The following is a 20,941-nucleotide window of genomic DNA, read 5'->3' as shown; positions in this document are numbered from 1 at the left end:
AGTTGAACAGAATGGAAGCTTTCATCCCTCAAGACCTTGTGACCTACTTTTTTCCCTTTAGAAAGACTTGGCCCATTCTGGAAGCATTAACTCATTACACACACAGGCATCTAAGACTCGCTTTGATTACTGATCCCTCGAAAGGTACATTATTCAATATAGTAGGCAAATATATATATTTTCTGTGCCACTCTTTGACAGATTGAAAAAATGCAGTTAAGTATTTAAAAAATAAACCGTCGATGCTTTCCAACTATTTTCATGTAACATAACACACATGATCCAATTATTTAAACACCAACACAATACTGATGCATAGTGTTTTTACAGTTCCCATAAAAACCCAGGCAGGTTTAAAAGACTTGCTTCATTTTCAAACAATAATCTTATGAATTACACTGAAGACATTGAACGTATATAAATTACACAGTGGTTTTACAAAAAATGTTGACAATAGTAGGCAAAAAGGAACACGTTTGCCAGAGATGTATTTTCAACTAAAAACGCAGTAAGTTGAAATGAAATACTGTAGCAAAAATTACTTGACAAGCCTTGATTTCCTCTATTCCTAGTGGAGAATGAATGTCCCCTTTCTGTTTCAACAGTGACCCATGAGCCCTCTGGGTCATCTCTATCCTCCTGAAGACCCCGTCACCTGTGTGAAGTTATCTGTGAGAAGAAAAATCAAGCGAAATTTATTCTTCCTTTCCTAAAATCTCACTATTGGCAATAATTTCACTTATATGACAAAGGGTAAAGGAGATCTTATACTTATTTTTAACAAATTCTAGTGCTTCCAAAAATAAAAATTGGGTGGCATTAAAAAAAAGTTGGTCAATTTAGTAATAGATGCTTTCCAGTATTATAGCCAAATATATTCTTTCATCCTCACCCACCCCCCGCCGCCTTTACCATAAAAATTTTCCTGTCTTGAATAACTGTGCTAAATTTGGGCTTTTATTTTATCTCAAACTATTTTTTAGTATTGTTGGTTATCTTTATTTTCCAAGAAATGACTATTTTAAGAAAAATTAAGTAAATGGACCCTGAAGAATGCTGTTCTGATGGGCTAACCCATTGGCCAAATGTGGTGGGATAGTTAAGATGCAGAAATTAAAGATCTGAGTGGGAAGTGTCCATTCTTTGTAAGGAGTAGGGCCACAGTAAGCCTTCCTCTATTAATAAGACACTCTTTTTTCTGAACATCATTTACAAGGGCAGCACTCATTTAGATATGGTCCATTTCCATGGATCCATGAGTGACGATATCAGACAGTTACAATTTTGCTAATGTTTTTTGTAATTGTGGAAATGGATAACAGAGAGGTGTACCTATAAAAATATTTGACCTTATCCAATAATAATTTTGAGGATCATGAGTAAGACTAGGCAAACATATCACCTTTTAGCCTACAATATAGAGAAATTTGCTAATTTCCTGGATCTTAAGCAACATATTCTCTAAACACATCTAAAACTGCTTAGATGTCATTGCTCTTGTATGATTTGTGTGTGTGATGCAATGATTTATAGCAGATTGCATATATGATTAAACCACATTATTTTTACAAATGTTTCTCATCATTTAAACCATAGCCAGTACTTGGAAGTCAAATTTAAACTACAAATTTCTTGGTGGGGAAAGCAAGATGAAGAGAAGGAATGTAGGTTTGCTGGAGGAAGTGGAGTATGAATTTGCTCAGATGGACCCTGAAATGGCAATGAAGACAGTGAAAGAGAAAAGTTGAAGATACAAAGGGTAATTTATCCTCTCCCATACGTTTTGAGGTTCGAAAGGGTTTGGTCACAGGCTGGAGGGCACCCTCGTTCACACCATCTGCACAACAAATGTACTATTCACATTTAATCTGGAACCTACCCAATTGAACAAATAATTCAGCAGGATAGTTATCTTATATATTCCCAGTAGGACACATCAGCGGACCTTCCCCCCAAATGGAAGGGGTGATCCGATGAATTATGTGATGCTATCAGTTCACTCCAAGCCTTCATTTTATGGCTGGCCCTCCGATGAGAAAGTGAGTTTTGTATCCTGCCCTGCATACGCAATGAGGAGAGCTAGGAGAGCCTCATCACTGGGATGGCACACACTTCTATCTTGCTCAATAATAGCACGAGATGATCTACTTCCTGTGGGTTATTACAGCCCCTGGCTCTGACCTCTCAGTCCTCATCGCTAGGAATGCCCCAGGTGGTTTGATGGGAAGGCTTCAGTGCTGCAGGACTTAGATCCAACCCAACCCAAGCACTATGTTATCACACAGGGGACTCTGGTTCTCAACAATACAAGGAAGTCAAATAGTATTCGCAGTCAGCGTAATTACAAAGCACTTTGTGCTACTTTAAGCACCTCTTGTTCCAGAATTGCAAGAAAGAAACTTCATGAAAAAAGCTTTTTAACCTCATTTTGCAGATGAGGAAACTGAGGCACAGAGAGGTTAAGTGACTGGGCCAACGATACCTGTGTCAGCAGTCAATATAAAAACAAAAAGCGGACCCCAGCATTGCAGCTTTTCTTGTACACTCTTCAGTGACTTGCTGGCTTTGAAAACGCCAGTGCTAAAACTGAAGAATAACATACTGAACCCACATGTGGGAGGACTTGGGAAGTATTTCATAGAAAGAGGTTCTGGCTCCCTATACACATTCTCTAGGCATGGGAACTCTAGCCCTGTAAATAACACCTTGGCGATTTGAAAAATTGAGGCTGTTTTGTTATCTACAGTAAGTGAGGTGTAAAATTAGCTTTTCAGGAACATTTATTTGCTCTCACACCTGAATCCAAGACTCGGTATTACATAACTTAGGAAAAGGACCAGTCTTTTCATTGTCTCTGGTAGAAAACAAACCTTATCAGTAACATAATGTTACTTCTATATAAAAAAAGCCGAGCTATCTTGTTGCTGTCAGCCATCTGGGAAAAACAAACAATGTTATCCATTTAAATGACAAGAGATCCAAGTCCTGGAGGCTTATCAGGACATTTAAAAAAAAAACAATCATAATTTAGTTTTATATTCACATCCCTGTGTGGCAAACTCAAAAGTTGTTAGAAGTTTACTTATCATCTCCTATGGTGGTTTTACTGGAATCATATGACATTTATTTGCAGGCAATTCTAAGCAGCCATTTGAAAACCAGTATTTTGTTAAACGGAAAGATTCAGAGCTGCTCTCTGGCCCATGTCCCCTATAGATATTGGTATTATAAATAGAACTAAGTCAGGGAGCTAGTGACTTAGAGCATCGTCTTCTTCATTTTCAACATGAATGAGATCAGTCTCTTGTTCCTGGAGCGAGACAGATGTGACAGGAGGTCAAAGAAGCATCAAGTCTGCTTCTGGGTCTGATGTCCCATTCGCCGAGGTCCTCCGCCTTGGCCGCCGGGGCAGTCGGGGTCACCTTGTGCCACCACTCAGATCTCTCAGCTGTGGGATGCACTCCACCTGCTCCACCTTTGGCAGAAAAACCAACCGGAGAGCGCCTTCCTTCCCACTCACATGGCAGAGGTCTCTGTTCCTGAGTTTTAAACAATAATAAAGACAAAAAAGCAAATCCCTGTAGTAAGAAACCAGACTTTTCAAACGAAACATTTTATTGTAAATAGCTCCTCATAGGTATTCCTCGTGCTTCATTCCCACCCACCCTAGTTTCTGTTGTTTGTTTTTATTTTTTTTTAAATGATGTTTATTTCAGGACTAGTGTTTCCATGGGGTGTGGTGTTACATTAAAATGACCCCCCCTGCACAGCAGGGGTAGAATGGTTCTTTGTAACTTTGGTTCCATGCCCAAGACACATCTTTGTGTGATCTGCTGAATCTGTTTCCATGGCTGATTTGTTTTTTGCCTTCACAATATATGTTTATAGTTCTTTTCTTCTGGCTTGACATGTACACGTTTCATTAAATGCAGCATATATTGTAGATTTTCACCAGGGTCATGTAGGAACTGTCAAGTAAGAAACCTTGAATAATGGCTTTAAAATACACAGTTGTAGTCCTGGCTACAGGGTAGTTCTTAGCTTTTGATCTCTCTCTCTCACTGCTGTAAACATTTCTGCCATCTTTGAAGGTTTAGAAGCATTTGTCTCTCTGGGGTTTTATCCATGTTTTCGGTTACTCTGTAAAACAGAAGGAATATTCTTTAATCACCATTTCTGTCAATAGCTGAAACAGAAGAAAAAAAACCAAAATGCTTTTAAGAAAAAAAAAATTATTCTTTACCACCTCTTTGAGTTGTATGATCTTATGCAAGTTACATAAAGGAGGTATCTAAGCTTAATTACATTAATTTCAAATGAGAAAATAGACTATCTATGTCAAAGGTTGTTGCAACATAATGCATCTAAAGCAATGAACAGTTCTTTCCTCACAGAAAGTAGCCTGAAACATTAGGTATCATTATTACCTTTTCCTCCGGGCCTTCCAAGGTGAGGCCTGAAGAAACTCAATTGAATCATTATGCCCCAAATATTAATTTAAAATATTATTTTAAAAGCAGTTCTGGCCTGGACAGTGTGGCTCAGTGGTTGAGTATCAACCTCTGAACCAAGAGGTCACCAGGTCGAATCCTGGTCAGGGCACTTGCCCGGGTTGTGGGCTGGATCCCTAGTAGGGGCCCGCAGGAGGCAGCCAATCAATGACTCTCTCTCATCATTGATGTTTCTATTTCTCTATCCCTCTCCCTTTCCTTTCTAAAATCAATAAAAGCTTTTTTTAAAAAGCAGGTCTGTCTGTGCCTGTCAGCGACTTCCTTTGATGTCACATTTCCACCCCAACAATTGTATTCAGTGGCAGCCTCCACTCTAAGTCCTGATCTGAGGATTCCCTACGAAGTTTGTCACACAGGTTTCCTGGTTGATCCACGGTATGTCCCTGAAAAGGTACTTCTCTGGGCTATGCCAGTCAGCACTCCTGGCCCTGTTCCTCTTTAAATCCATGTGTCTGGGTTTCACTTGGGTAGAAGTTTAGGACATAGTGTTTCCTTCAAGAAAAGCTGGAAACGGCGCAGAGGATGTGCTGTTATGTGCTGTGTAAGGTCATAGCTTTCAGAGTCTGAATGACATGGACGGAGAAAATGGGATTCCCATGTTCTCACTGTATGTCTGTTCAAGGACAAGTTATTTAACTTCTCTACGCCTTAACTTCCCCATCTGTATAAAGAAGATACTGATTCCGTAGCAGGATTTTACTGGCGCCCAGGAATGGTGACCAAGATCTGAAGTGATGGGACAGGAGGCACTTAGCACTTTCGGTGCTCCATTCAGAGGCAAATTAAAGGTTCAAAGAAACTCCCACCACACGTGAGAGCCAGAAGTATTTGGAATTCATATTTCAGAGCCACTTGGTCTGCTCCAAAAGACCAGATTCAACTGCGATAAAGGAGGGATAGAGCCCCAGAGGGGAACCATAGTTAGGAAGTGCAGTGGTTGAGATGAGAGCACACTGTGGCAGGGAGGGGAGTACCAAAAGGCACAATGAGAGATTGGCGGGACTTGTACAAAGGAGACTCATGTTCTACATTCCACTACAGAGCAATGCTCATCTTCCTTTGTCTATCTGTGCAGAGAACTGGAGGGGGATGATGGGCAGAGATGGGAGCAATAGCTTCCTCCCCAGTAAGAAGCTGTGATTGGGACCCCCATGGTGGCATCCAGATTGGCAGTGGGCGAGCTGGGGCCTCCATCAGTCAGGGAACAGTGCAGTGAGCATGTTCTGCACAGCTTCTGAGGAATTCAGACCTATGTCCCCCTAATGATCAGTCTTTCATCACCTCCCTTCAAAAGGACATTGAGACCTGGTCGGTAATATCCAGAGGAACAGCATTGGCCACCATTGGAATGGAGAGGCATGTCCCCCTGCCCTGCTTCCTCTTCCCTGCCCTCCAGAGGAGCTGAGCCTTGAGGAGGGAAGGGAATGAGCCCTCTTAGAGGCAGAGCCCCCTCCCCCCATCCCTACCCCCCCACCCCACCCCAGCATAAGGGAAGAAGTGAGATTAAACAGAGGCAAAGATAGAATTTTTAATCTGAGCTAGAATTCTAAGAACTGAAAGTGACTAAAAATTTTGGGAACCAACCTAAGAGTCAACTAAAGGACGAAAGAGGGAAATAAGGCAGAAGCTGAGTTTAAGCTATGTTTTGAGAAAAACAGATTATGTTCATATTTACATCCTACTGGGATGAGAGTTCTAAACAACTGGTTACAGCTATAATATTCCCATATTCTCTGGTAAATAAGAAAACTGGTCTCAATGTATATAAAAGGTACTGTAAGGTATGTACGTGTGTATGTGTATGTATAGTGTATGTGTGTGTTTGTATATTTAAAATATGTATGTAAGTACAAAAGTCTTTTACTTGCAAACTTTTAACTTATACACTTTCAGAGATAAATCCTAAATTCTGTTTCAAATCGCACATGTATAATTTCTGTCTTTCATGTTTGTCATGAAAATCCATTTGAGTAAAACTATGTTGGTTTTAAAAAGACAAATGGACTTGCCCAGGCTGGGTGGCTCAGTTGGTTGGAGTGTCGTCCTATACACCAAAAGGTTTAGGGTTAGATCTCTCAGACAGGGCATGTACAGGAGGCAACCAATTGATTTCTCTCTCATATTGATATTTTCTCTCTCTCTCTCTCTTCCTCTCTCTCTCTCTCTCTCGCTCTCCCCCCCTTCCTCTTATAAAATCAATAAACATATCTGCAGGTGAGGATTTAAAATAATAATAAAATAATTAATAATAATACAAATGGACTTAAAGGCAGTCTCCCAAAATGCTAAATTTCTGTAAATTGAGTAACTTCAAGGCTGCACACTCTAAACTACTCAGCTGTTCTCCTGTGCATACTTTATACCACCCAGATATACTGCTACTTAATTTGCTATATTATTAATACTGTTTTTTTATTCAACGGATAATTACTAAGTGTCAATTAAGGGCTATTCCGGAGGAAAAGCAATTCAAATCTTGTACAGCTCTCGAGGGATTACAAGGTATAGAGAGGAGGGCCTTGTAATTTCAAAACCCACTTAGTGGGAAGTACCACATACATCAGGGAGGATGCCTCTGGTTGCTGATATACATGAACATAAATGATGCTCAGAACGTGAGAGAAATGCCCTCTTTCATTTGTGAGGCAGTAGTGTGGTGGTTAAAAGTGGTCTCTAGAATGAGGCTGTCCAGGTACAAATCCTAGGCCTGAGAATTGTAGCTGTGTGGACTTGGGAAAGTTACAAGCTACAGTTCCCCCAACTGGTAAACAAAACAAAAATAACAACTAAAGCAACTAATTATGAGAATCAAATGAGATGATGGAAGTAGAAGTGCCTTGAATATCGTGAAATTCTGAACATTTGGGGCAATTTTGCTGTTATCACCTGGTTTATAGGGGATTTTGTGCAGATTTGTGTATCTGTTGCTTAACACAGTACCTGCCACATAAGTGTTAGCCATGATTGATGTCTATGTGCAAACCTACTCCTTTCCTACCTAGTATTTATTTATAAAGTTGGAATTTTCTTTCCTAACCCCCCATATAGTACTTGTGTCTCATGAATTTTATTTTCCTGTTTATTTATTGTTCTTTGGGGGAGGGCTGCTTGTTTTTTTGACACTCTGAATGTTTGATCCTTTCTTAGAGAATCTCACCCATTTCACTTAAGATATTCTCATTCAATTTGAGAGACTCAGCCCTCTTCTTTATGTGCTGCAAGGCTACCAGCCTTCATGTCAGATGAAGGATATCTGTCAGCCTGTAAAGAAAATATTCTGGATGGAATCAAGCCAAAGAGTTGGTTATAGGAAGACATAACTTTCTGGGCATATCTGCCTAACTCCTCCCTCGTCCATGCCGAAGCCCTTCTGCTTGTGTGTTCTGCCTGCAGGTCACCAAGTTGATACTCATGGAAAAAGAAAGTGTCTCTCCTCCACTTATAGAAAAGGTTAAATAACATGAGATCCAGGAAAGATCCTTGACTAATATAACTTAATAGGATAACCAAAGCTGTCACAGACCGTGATAAATGTATTTAGAATAGCAGCTAGCCTTTTCGCATTTTTAAGTGATAGTATTGAGATCTGTGGTCTCCATACCTGGGTGGACATCAGAATCACCTGATGTGTTTATTAAAAATATAGATCAATCCTTTCTCTCTCTCTCTCTCTCTCTCTCTCTCTCTCTCTCTCTCTCTCTCCCACTATCTACCCAGTAATCTGCTTCATTAAGTTAAGTCACAGGAAGACCATGGAATCTTTATTTGAAACGGCATTGGGAATTACTGTTTAAGATTACTTAGAATTGGACTTGATTTAGCAACAATAAGACTATTGTATTTTTTCCCTCTAAATTGACATTGACAATAATCTTATTTGAAAACCCAAGATCCAATTTTACTTTCCTGCTTTCCTGAGTTTTGATGAAGAAAGATGGGGAGAAAGGGTTAAAAAAAATAAATCATTTATTAGTTGTTAGGATTCACAGATATCAGAATTTTCAAACTGAAAAAGATACTGAAAATATATCTTCATTTTGAAGATATGGAAGCAACTCTCTGTGTAATGATTATGATGAGAAGACTGAGATCCATAGACATTGTGATTCCCAAAGCAAATCTGTTAACTAGAAAAAAAAATCTTGATTCTCACTATACTTCCCCAATAAACACCCAACTGGATTGGATCCATTTCTCATTTTATGGCATTTAAGCTAATCAAACCATGTGCACTTTTTTAAACATGGGCCTAATAACTACATGTATATACCTCTCAGAACCACATTTTGAGAATTAAATGGAATCTTACCTTTAAGAGGCACCTTGACATCAAGGCCATAGAATAAAGGCAAGAGAGAAGAACAAGAATAGAAACAGAAACTGCAGAAGAAAAAGAAGAAGATTACGTAAATCTGAATTTCTGTAGTGCTATTCAGGTAGTACAAACCTCAGCTTTTCCACATTGTTCATCTAATCACTTCTCACATAACACCAAATACCTTTTGTTTCAAAAAAACATACCTTTTACTTGTCTACTGGCAAAGCAGCACAATAAATAACTAACTGGTGTTCAGCTAACATCGACTCATACATTTTAGAATTCTGAGAGGGTCTTACAGATAATTGGTGTAAGCCCTTAATTGTAAAATTACAGAAAAAAAGCACAGATCATTTCATCAATAGACTAATTTCATGGCATAGTTCAGTTTAGAGCATGGACCTCCCAAGTCTTACTCTATTATATGTTATTGTCTCATTTTTAATGCATGGAAGATTATTTCAAAAACACAAAATATGATCAGAGCATACACTTAATCACTCAATGCTGTCATTGATTGGTTAGTGTGTTAGGTTTTAGGACTAAGGCTCATCTGGAAGAATAGTAATATGTAGGGTAAACATATGACAAATTAGCCACAGGGGATACCCCAGAGAGGGAAATGGGATACTATCAGTAATTACACCAAGGCAACAGGTGTGAACTGGGTCTGTCCTGCACCAGTGGGTTTGTGTGGCCATCCTATTGGTGTGACATCTGCCTATACATCGGTGGACACTTTGGATAATGAATATACGATGCGGTTCCAGCCTTCATGCTTCTGAGATAGATCTCAATTTACCTGACCTACAGAAGTTAAATGAAGCCTGATTTGTTTATCTTCACCAAGAATCTTCACTAGAGAAGCAGATACTTGATGGACCAACAGATCTTCTGTAGCACTAGTATATAACCAACTCTACACTAATTAAAACATGTCACAGGTGAGGTCAGTTTTTTCCAATACTGAGTTCTTCAGTGATTTACTCTTACAGAGGCAGGAAGTCTTTGCCTTGTATCCAATCTCTAGGAGCATTCTGTTGCACATGGCTTCCTGTATGGCAAGTACAGCATTCTCATATTAGGGGCATGTTATTTGCATATTTCCTTTAATGCCACTGGTTAGAAGGCTCTTGCTTCACTATGGCAAAATTGTATGAATAAGTTGTAAACATGGTGCTAAGAGCCATGTAGCAGTGACTATTCTATTAGTCTAAAACACAGAAATGGTCCTTTTTATTTCACTCCTTGAAGATGAAGAGGGGTATGGTGGCACCTGTCACAGGAGAGGATGGAGAGAAGGAGAGGAATGGGAGGCTCCACTATTCCCAGGAGAAGGTCAGATATCGGCACTACCTCTTGGGCATGAATGAGGAGATGCCCAACCGCTCAGCCCGTAATGAGATTCTTAGTCTACGCAGTGTGGTGGGCAGACCTCTGGTCCTGATTAGCCATGGAGTGATTATACAATCTTGGGAAAGTTGTTTAATCTCTGGGTTATTGTTTTATTAAGGGGATCATTATTTTCACTGTGTCTGAATCACAAAATAATGATGAGAATCAAATGAATTGATGGAAGTGGAAGTGCTTTGGATATGGTGAAAAGCTGCACATTTTGGGCAATTTTGCTGTTTGCTGTTATCCCCTGATTTATATTAATGGTGTGCATGGGAATTAGGAACAAAGAAAGGATATTTTATGTACCTTGAGAAGGTGTTCAAGTATTCCAAGGAAAAGAGTGGAGACTATCTCTGACATAAGTGATCTTTAGCATTTTTACTAGGCTTGTAGATGAGTAGAACTGAGGTCAAGTGAATAGAAGAATAGAAGGTGCTCATCTCTCATTCAAACTCTAATCAGAAACAAACTAGGTTATTTTTGAAGTAACTTAATTTACTCCTATATATGGTATATGTTGCTTTGATAACTAAAGAATCCATATTTTCTGTTAAGTATATTATCTCATTATCATAAATGTTTAGGAAGGTCAGATCCATAAAACGAAAAGCTCACATGGAATTCTGAACTAAACATAATCTTAATCTCCCTCCTCCCAACATTATGGGGTTTATTAAGAGAATGGCCACCGGGGTGACATTTGTAGATTTAAAAAAAAATCCTGTGTTTGTTTTCCTCAGTTGAATGGGAACTGAACTGAACTAAAGTTTCTGGGGGCAGAACAGTCTTAGCTGTGACTTTGTCCTTGAGCCAGCCCCAGGGCTGTTTAAGGATTAGCAGAGAGAATGACTAGAGCCAAGAACTCGCCATTCAAAAATGTGGAAACTGGAAGATATCTCGTGTCCTTTGACAACCGGGGAAGCTGTAGGGAAATCCTGTCTTTTGTGGGTCTTCTTGCCAAAAACTTGGGAAATGAGACTAAGTCCTTGTTTAACTTGGCCTCATTCAATCCTGGAGAACTAAAGAGCACACTTCTGAAATGAGGAAAATTCAAATTTAAAAATTTGCCGAAGTATACTTTACATTTGGTACTTTAAAAATTTATACTTTTAAATTTGACTTTCTTACTGTTTTCACCAACCACTAATTTGTTCCTCATGGAGAGGAGGTGAATACAAGTGTCATCATCCCTATTCTATAGACACGGCTTAGACACAGGGGGTCTTACCCAACGTCAAATGAGTACCTGAAGACCGGCCTACATAAAAATCCAGGTGCTGATGGTCTGGCTAATAGCTCCCCTCCAGCTCCATCTAAACTCACATATGTGGACAACTACAGAAGCAACTTGGGATGAGCCAAGTTCTAACCATAGCATCAGAAATGCCACATGGTTTGCTATTTTCTTCTTGGGTGACTATGGAAGATACAGGAAAGCGTTATATTATTTTGCAACGTAGGGATCAGGCAGCTACTTCGAGCCCATCAGATTGGAACTCAGGGAAAACCTCTCGCCATCTTCGCTGTGTTCCTCAGCAGGCGCTCCTGGCATCACCGGAAGGATAACTTTGTTGTGCCAGACTGTTTAATTCACCGCAGAGCTTGTTTAGCACCCCTGCACAAGTGCCCCTTCTCCCACCACACACACACCTGCAAATGTCCTCTTTAAGAAAGACTATGCTTTAACCCCTCAAAAGTGCTGGCTTGCTTGAAAGAAGCAGTGATTTTTATAGACCACTGGTGGAAATGACACGAGGAAGTGACAAGAGGGCATAATTATCATATGTCAATCTACATTTATGAATTTATTTTTGAAGTGAAACTGCAGTATCAGGAATGAAGGGCTTTTTATGAATAATAATGGGATTTTTTTTAAAGGCGCTAAATGTATTTTTAAGAGAAAACAGAATAACAAAACTCAAAAGAAACGTTTGAAAAGGAAATAAAGATGAAGAAGGGGAAACTGAGGAAGGAAAACACTTACAGAAAAGAATGGGAATCAACACAAAAGGCAAAGTACCGAGGGCAGCACCTACGCTGGGATCCCGGTGCCTGACTCAGGTGAGGCCTACGTTTATACAGCTGCCTACCCAAAGTACACAGTACCCGAGACGAAAGAAAGAACACACACAGTGAGTGAAACTGGCATTAATTTCTGATTATAAAGTAAAGTTAAAATAGATGTTGACCTTAACACCTACCTTTTCCTCTAAGTCCTTTATCTGTCTTTTCTGGATGTCTGTTTTATCTTCTAAGTCGCGGATTCTCTGCAGAAAGAAGAAAAAGGAAAAAGCATGAGTGGGCATTAAGTTGAACCAAAAGACTCTTCACCAAGCTAAAACAGTCAGCTTTCTATAAAAACATTAGCAATAGTATTAGCAGCTGGAAATATCACATATACATTTTTTTCATACCCAACTGCTGCATTTTCAAAATCAACTGCACCTGTGGTGGAAGTGATTTGCTAACCCTCTCTACTGGGTCTATCCCTGCAGACCCTTTCCTCGTGAGAGATACTGTCCCCACCCATTGTGCTTGGGCTTGACCATGGGACCAGTGTTGGCGGGTGGGATGTGACTTGTGGAATGCTGCCTCCTAGCAGGGACAGTGTGAATCAGAACTAGTGAAGAAGAAACTAACATCGTTGTAAACCATCTGGATTAAGATTTTTGGTTGGTTGTTACTACAGTAAAAACTGGATAAAGCTGACTAACACAAATGCAAACAAGCCCATTGGTTTTTGCTAACCTTTCTTTTCAACCTTATTTTAACTCTGTTTCAGGGAGGAATTTCCTCACAAAACACAACTGGCCAGTTCTCATAATACACAGTAGAGATTACACTTCCATAAAAATTTCAAGGCGGGAACTGATAAATCAGGGAAAAAGCAAACATGAGAAAAATAACACAACTAATCCTGAAGACAATAAAGTTCCAGGACTATCTTGAATTTGTCTGTCAACTAGACAAATGGCTTCAGAGTTCCCTGTTACCTTGGGGAGTCTGTTAGCCGCAAAGCTCCCGGCTACAACTGCGGTGTGCTAAGTGCCAAATTGCCCATGCACTGTTCTTATTGATGTTATCAAATAACTCCTGTTCCTTTTCCACTCACCTAGATCTCTGGTGACCACATGATTCCTTCTTCTTGTATAGCCCATCTGGATTTTGTACCAGTTGCTTGTTACAGCTTCTGCGTGACAAATACTATATAGCCTGGCACTTCCAATTCTAGAATTCTTATGGAATCTGCCTTTGACCTTTTCCTCACCATCTAAGCTAAGACATAAACTAAGAGTTGGATGAAGAATCTGGGCTATAAATGAATATTGGGTGTCTATTCTGAACCTCGCTGGTGTAGATGAATCACAAATCACACACAACTCAAGCTGCATACGTCAGTTAGGAAAGTGGTTACGTGCAGTGGCCTTGGAGTAGGTGGACCTGGGCTGCAATTCTGGTTCTGTTGCTTACTATCTGTGTCATCTTGGGAAAACCATTTAAGCACTCTTATTTCAGAATCATTCTCTCTTAAATTGGGATATTAAGTATATTTACCTTCTTGGGCTCTTTTGTAGATTAAATGAAATGATGTGAGTAGAGCCCTTAGTTTACTTGCTGACATGCAGCAAATGCCAGGAAGTAAGTGGCATCTTCCAAGTTTTGTTGCTGTTTGTTCTGGGAATAAAGGGAAAGGCCCTTGTGTTCTTTCACCCATTCAGATTGTGTGATCAGACTAGGTATGGGCTGGGCTGAGTAACGGGAGGAAAGCATTACTCCTGTCCTGGAGGAAGTCCCGCCTTCCTGCATAGCAGGGAGAATCAGGCTCCATGAGAGTCAAAGGGTATTTCGTGACAAAGCAGTTGCAGAAACAGTAGTAAAATGCAGTGCTTCTACAACGCCCATTTTCTTAAGACGGAATCATTACAAAACAGTCCTCCCTTATCTAAAGGTAAGTAGAAAACAAAAGTGATTTATTTTACTCTGAAAATAGCGTCTCGCTCCTGGGCTTCTCCACACCCATACTCAGCACTGTGTACTTGGTACTGAGTCCCACTTGCTTAGTACCAACCCTAAGCAGAAGTCACTCATCCTCACCTGGTGGGCTTGCTGCAAGAGCTCCATTCTCTCCTGAAGGATCTGACAGTCATATTCTCGGCTCTTCCTCAGCATCTGCCGCCGTAGCTTCTCTACCGCCGTCCTCAGCTCCTCTTGCTGTTTCTCACTCAGCAGTTCACCAAACTTGATAACAGTTTCTTGCTGCAGAGCATTGTACAAAGTAGCTTCTAGTTCCTGGATTCTCTGGCAAATAAAACGAGAAGTCTAACTTTGGAATTGAGCATTTTCTATGTGGTGTGTGAGTGTACACGTAAGTGTGTGTATGGGAAGAGATATGTTATGTTATGTTAGTCTTACAGGATCATAGCAATTAAATGCATTTCATAGTTTTTCCAAACTAACTACCCATATTATAATCCCCTTTATAAGAGTCCATAAGAATCATTTATCCAATATGTTAACTTCTTAGATGATGAGAAATTGGTTATTTTTCTTGGACAGTTTTCATTGTTAAAAAGTTCTTACTTTGTTATAATAACTGTACATTCTTCTATTCTGAAATGTAGCTGAAAATAAATTTGTTTTCTCTTCCATTTGACAGCCCTTCAAATATTTAAAGACATCTATTATAGTGGCCACATTTTTAGAAATAAGTATTGAAAAGTGGTCAAAGTTGGAATACAATACTTGAAATTAGAGGTAAATTTAATGCACAAAATGCCACGACTCTTCCACATGACAGACCTCTGTACCTGAAGATGGCTTTATAATCCCCACATTTCTTCTTAAAATAAAAATCAGGAAATATGATCTAAAAATGGCCTGGAGCTTCTGGAATTGGTCTGTTTTTTAAAATATATTTTTATTGATTTCAGAGAGGAAGGTAGAGGAGAGAGAGATAGAAACATCACTGATGAGAATCATTGATTGGCTGCTTCCTGCACGATCCGATCTGGGGGATCAAGCCTGCAACCCAGACATGTGCCCTGACTAGGAATCGAAATGGTTTATATATGGACACTCAACCACTGAGCCACACCACCTGGGCAAGTCTTCTCTTGTTTTAGATGAAGAGTCTACTCTTCCTTACATCTCAGTTTTGGATTTTTTTGAAACATGTTTCAGACACAGTTGCCAAAATCTACAGTCTTGTTCCCTGTGACTTTGACAGAGGTAAACAGACATGGCCTGGTGAGGGATGTTTTCCTAACTCTTGTCATAGATTATGCAGATCTCATCTTTTTAAAGCTGAATGAGCACACACAGCTTAATTGTTTTATGTACAGGTAGAGGAGGCAAGGATAAAGGGTGGGAGGGAGGGGAAGAATCGTTTCCTTCTTTATTCTCTAGTGACCAACTCATTCTCTCCTTTCCCCGTCAAGTAATGCTCAGAACCTCTTATTCATCTTGGAGGGGAAATACCAATTTATCTTTGTTATGAGCTGAAACTAAGTGCTTCACTCTTTTCCCAAAAGTGACTCGGGCTGCTTCCAGGAAAGCATTAGAAAAACTTCTACAAGCAACTCCCTGAAATGTTCCTCTTCTAAGTTTGCTCTTTTTCTCTTGAGTCATTGTTGTGAATTCATGATGGGGGGTTTGCATATGGACAGAAGAAATGCAAGCTCTAGTCCAATATTAGGAATTGCTTGTTATGACTTTTGTACAGGAGAGTGAGTTAAGAGTGCTCCTCACTCAGCATGATCTGTGGGAGAGAAGGCACAGCCGATTTACTGATACAGCTTTGCATATGGTGGGTGGATTATGGTAGTTAAGACCACAATGTCTGCAGTCAGGTCTAAACACTACCTACTTACCAGTTTGGGCAGATTCCTTTCACTCTCTAAACCTTCATGTCCTCATATGTAATAGAGGAATAATGTCACCTATACCTCTTAGGGTTGTTGTGGGAAATAAGTGAATTAAAAATGTATATAACAAACATTAAAGACTTTATTAGTCTACCACTAAATTAGGCTCCCCAGTGGATTTAATTCATTTTCTCTTTAATCTACACGGCCATGCAGTCTATCTTTCATTAAAATATTATATAATGATATACATTTAATTAAAAAAATTTAAAGTAAAATGAAATATTTATTAAGTATTATAAGAATATTATAATATTATAGCAAAGAGCTAGAGATATATTTTCTAAAATAAGAATTGGAAACCACTGAATAAATAAACCATTGCACGCTGTGGCCTATTTGAGTATGTGGCATGACAAATTAAATCAGATGTTTTCCTTCATGGTTTTTGATGTAAACACTCTGAGTCTCTTGAGTGCTTGCTGTACTTACCATATATGCTTGGTCCAGAGCTTGTTTTCTGTAGTCTAGTTCTTCCTCCAGATAGCCTTTGATTTTGCAGAATTGTTCCTATAAAAAAGGGCCATGTTGATAAATAGAGTCAGCTTAGTTAACCAGAAAGTGATATATAATCATATTGATCAGTGTTTTCTCTAATTCCATCACAAGACAAATCACTAGTATTTGTAGGGTCATCGATTTTGTCTGTTAGGGAAATAGTTCAACTTTCAGCGTCTCACACAGACAATGTGAAAATCAATGGAAAGAAGCACAAAAGACATAATGAACAATGCTTTAAAGGATTTTTATGCCAATCCAAGAGTATAGATTTTGATAAGATAAATGTTCACTAATAAGTATATCTGTGCAAATATATTATGATAGTGTATTTAGGTAAGGATGTTATGAAATGTAATTTAGCAGAGTTGGATAATGAAAAACTCATCTGATGTCATCAGTGTATGATTAGCAAACACAAAGACAGATAAGAATTCAGAGAGTGGCGGCGATCCCACCCACCACCACAATGCTACTTAATGGGTGTCTGTTCCTGAGGCAGAGCCAGTAGGAACTGGAGACAAATCGAATGTTCCCTTGAGTCCTCAGCTTCTGTGTGCCTCTCAGATTGTGCACATTTTCCCATTAGTATTTAAAAATATATTTTTGTGTATAATACAGCCCCAAGTGCAGTCAGTTATTTCTTTGTGTGTATGACTGCCTTCAGTCCATAACCGCCTGCAAGACCCATTTTGCTGGTGACTGTCCTGAGTACCTCTGAGCTCCAATGCCTAGAACAGTGCACAGTACAGGTTGAATGTGTAATTAATATTTGCGCATTTAAAGAGTTTTCAAGGGTATTTTCAATATAAACAGTTCTTGAAGATTTCTGGGAACTTTGTTCCACAGTGCGTACACAAAATAATGGAAGGCTACAAACTTTCATCACTGCCAAATAAAACTGGTAGAAAGAAGACATTTCCCATTGGCCTATTCAATTTCATTTTAATTTTTATGATACCTCATCTTTGTACTCACCATGTCACTTTCCAATTCCATCATTTTCTGGTGCAGGGCAGCTTCTGCTCCTTCGATTTGCTGGATCCACTGAACAAGACAAAAGTGTTCAACATGACTCCTTGGTATGGTGTATATGGTGCTCTCTACTGAGGTACTTGGTCAGTTCCCCTTATATCTCAGTAAACAGACTAAGAACTGAAATGAAAACTTGGTTCATTTTATCTCTTAGTTCAGAAATAAGACTATAGTTTTCCATTCATTCATTCATTCATTCATTCAACAAATATATTCATTGATATCTATTATGTGCCAGGCAATGTGCTAGCTGTGATGGTAACCAACACATTTTTTTGCCCAACAACACATTCTTGCCCACATGGAGAACACCATGGCAGGCTTTCTTGGGAAGTGACAATTGCACTGGAGTCTGAACAATGAGTCAAAGGTGATTAGGCAAAACTGAGGGGCAATTTCCAACCAGAAGGGATGTCCAATTCTCCATGGTTGGGGGGAGCATGATGGAAAAAAGAATGCCAAGTGAGACTGGAGAATTAGCAATTTTTTAATATATAAAATAGTACAGCGACTAGTAAGTGTTAAAGAATCATTTTTGTTGAGTAGAGACATTTTAAAGCACATAAAAAGAACTTACAAAATTTTCTTAACACTTAAAACATATAATTGTGTTATGTGACATTGATGTTAGCATAGACCAATTCCCTGAATAAATTTTGACTTTGAATATTATGGTATGAACCTACCACACATATAATTTAAAAGAACAAGTCTTATACTGTGTCTCTACCAAGTTAAACATCAGCTTATCCCTTCAGGAGGTAATCGGGCATAATAATTAAGTGTGTAGGTTCTAGAAGCACACTACTTTGGGTCTAAATCCCAATTCTAGCTTTTCATGGTTCTGTGGACTTGAAAGGTTACCTAATTTCTCTAAAAGCCTCAACTTTCTTATCTATAATATGAGATCAATAATAATATGAAGATTAAAAGATGTACTTCATGTAACTAGGGAGAGCAAATCCCAGATATCATTTCACAAGTAAATTCCTCAATACATATCCCTAACAGATAAGGCCTTTTTTAATTAAAAAGAAAAAAAAAAGCATAACCACAAGGCCATCTCCACATTTTGAAAAATTAACATTAACATTGTTGTCTGGTACCTGGTCCATATTAAAATTTCCCCAACTGTCAGCAAAATGTCCTTTTTATTACGCTTGGTTTGCTTGAATCAGGATGCCAAAAAAGGTCATTTCACTATTTCTTTTATTTTTCCTAATCCTCACCCGAGGATATTTTTTCACTGATTTTTAGAGAGAGTGGAAGAGAGACGGAAAGACAGAGAATAATATCGATATGAGAGAAACACATTGATTGGTTGCCTCCTGTACATGACCCGAACAGGGCCTGCAACCTGCAACCAGAATCGAACCCGGGACCCTTGGGTCTGCAGGTCGATGCTCTATCCATTAAGCAAAACCAGCTAGGGCAATTTCTTAAGTACTTTTTATTTTATAACCATTTTTTATTTATTTATTTATATATATATTTATTTATTTAAAATATATTTTTATTGATTTTTTACAGAGAGGAAGGGAGAGGGATAGAGAGTTAGAAACATCGATGAAAGAGAAACATCGACTAGCTGCCTCCTGCACACCTCCTACTGGGGATGTACCTGCAACCAAAGTTTATGCCCTTGACCGGTATTGAACCTGGGACCCTTCAGTCCGCAGGCCGACGCTCTATCCACCGAGCCAAACCGGTTTTGGCTATAACCATTTTTTAAATGTCTTTGTTTTGTCTGAGTAAGTTGACAGGCTCATTTGATTTGTAGAATTCCTCATTTCAGATTGTAGCAAGCTGATTGCTTCCTCTTGGTTTCATCTAATTTATAACAAGTTTTATATGCAGTTAGGAATTAAGGAAGCATCTCAAGGGACTTACATGTTCTCATTAGACCCAACCACATATACATGACTCTCAACTATGCGCGATTTTCAAGGCACCCTGAATACAGCCAGTTATCAGACCTACCTACCTGCTCTTTCCTCTTCTTTCACTCTTCCTACCATTGATCAGGTTTAGACACAAGGGGGCAGAGCACACTCTCAGGTTGGGCTTTCTGAATGAGCCTGCAGTGAGCTACCACCAGGTCCTAGAATTCTTTGGAAACAATTTGCAGGTACACACCCAAAGAAAAGCCCATAAAAAGAGCCACACTCCAATTTACCGCCTCTCAATTGTTAACACCACAAGCCCACAAATGGTATTACTTGTGCTAAAGCCCATGATACCAAACCTAAACTTAATATCTGACCTAATTGCAGTTGTGACCTTTACTGGGAATATAATCTCGGTCAACCAGTCTGGAATTCTCTGGACAACATCAATGAGGTCATCTGTCCCTGGAGTGCTTCTCTCTTCCCCGTAGGATCAAGAGGCAACCTGCATGATAAAACCTTTGCCTGCCTCCCCCGAAAAAAAGATGTCCTGGCCTAGAAATACTGGGTTATTTTCTTTTGTTAATAGCTCCCTAGCCCCACCCTTCTTCCTATAAAAGCTTTCCATTTTGCACAGCCTCTAAGAGCGCTGTTGTAGTTGCTAGATAGGATGCTGCCCAATCCATGAATCGCTTAATAAGCCAATCAGATCTTCAAATTTAAGGAAGTGCCATATGATTTCACTCATATGTGGAATCTAATGAACAAAATAAACTAACAGACAAAGCAGAAACTCATAGGTAGAGAACAGACTGACAGTTGTCAGAGGGGAAGGGAGCTGGGGGACTAGATGAAAAAGGTGAAGGGATTAAGCGAAAACAAAACAATACAAAACAAGACATAACAAATAAAAAAAACCTATCATAGACACAGACAACAGTATGGTGAATACCAGAGGGAAAGGAGGGTGGGGGGAGGTGGCAGAGGGTAAAAGGGGGTAAATGGTGACAGAAGGAGATTTGAGTTGTGGTAGTAAACACACAATGTAATATACAGATGATGTATTATAGAATTGTATACCTGAAACCTATATAATTTTATTGACCAATGTCACCCCAATAAATTAAATAAAAAAAATCTTCAAATATACTCAGTTGAATTTTGTTCTAACAAAATCCTTCTTTATCGGTTTCCCATCTTGGTAAGGATTGCTTGAATAATGTAATTTAGAAGTTTTTCCGTTTTTAAAGAATTCTATTTTTAAGAGACTTCAAAGCAAGAATTATCCACCCACCCCAAGTAAGTGTGTAGACTTTTTTTGATGTGTGTTTTCATTCTATCTGGGTTGTCTCACCCTGAAAAATAAAATCT

The 20,941-nt window shown here is 39.1% G+C and overlaps 1 protein-coding gene across 4 annotated transcripts in view; it reads right to left on the bottom strand.

Moving 5' to 3' along the window:
* Window positions 1-3,597: 3,597 nt before the first annotated feature.
* JAKMIP2 (janus kinase and microtubule interacting protein 2) overlaps window positions 3,598-20,941 on the bottom strand; it is a 124,006-nt gene continuing 106,662 nt past the window's right edge. For 3 of the 4 annotated variants that reach the window (XM_070414658.1, XM_070414661.1, XM_070414659.1), the window contains 6 exons: window positions 17,628-17,696; window positions 16,584-16,661; window positions 14,323-14,526; window positions 12,429-12,494; window positions 8,821-8,891; window positions 3,598-4,140 (listed from right to left, as the gene is read on the bottom strand). In XM_070414658.1, coding sequence (XP_070270759.1) covers window positions 8,841-8,891; window positions 12,429-12,494; window positions 14,323-14,526; window positions 16,584-16,661; window positions 17,628-17,696 — 468 coding nt within the window. In that variant the 3' untranslated portion in view covers window positions 3,598-4,140; window positions 8,821-8,840. The remainder of the gene's footprint in view (window positions 4,141-8,820; window positions 8,892-12,428; window positions 12,495-14,322; window positions 14,527-16,583; window positions 16,662-17,627; window positions 17,697-20,941) is intronic. The other variant, XM_070414660.1, reaches the window with a different exon arrangement.

The sequence above is a fragment of the Myotis yumanensis genome, unplaced genomic scaffold (genome assembly GCF_028538775.1).
Source record: "Myotis yumanensis isolate MYYU_CA2020_CCGP unplaced genomic scaffold, mMyoYum1.0.hap1 SCAF_5, whole genome shotgun sequence".
Lineage (NCBI taxonomy): Eukaryota > Metazoa > Chordata > Mammalia > Chiroptera > Vespertilionidae > Myotis > Myotis yumanensis.
The sequence above is the reverse complement of the archived record's forward strand: the minus strand, read 5'-3'. Positions and strand labels throughout refer to the sequence as shown.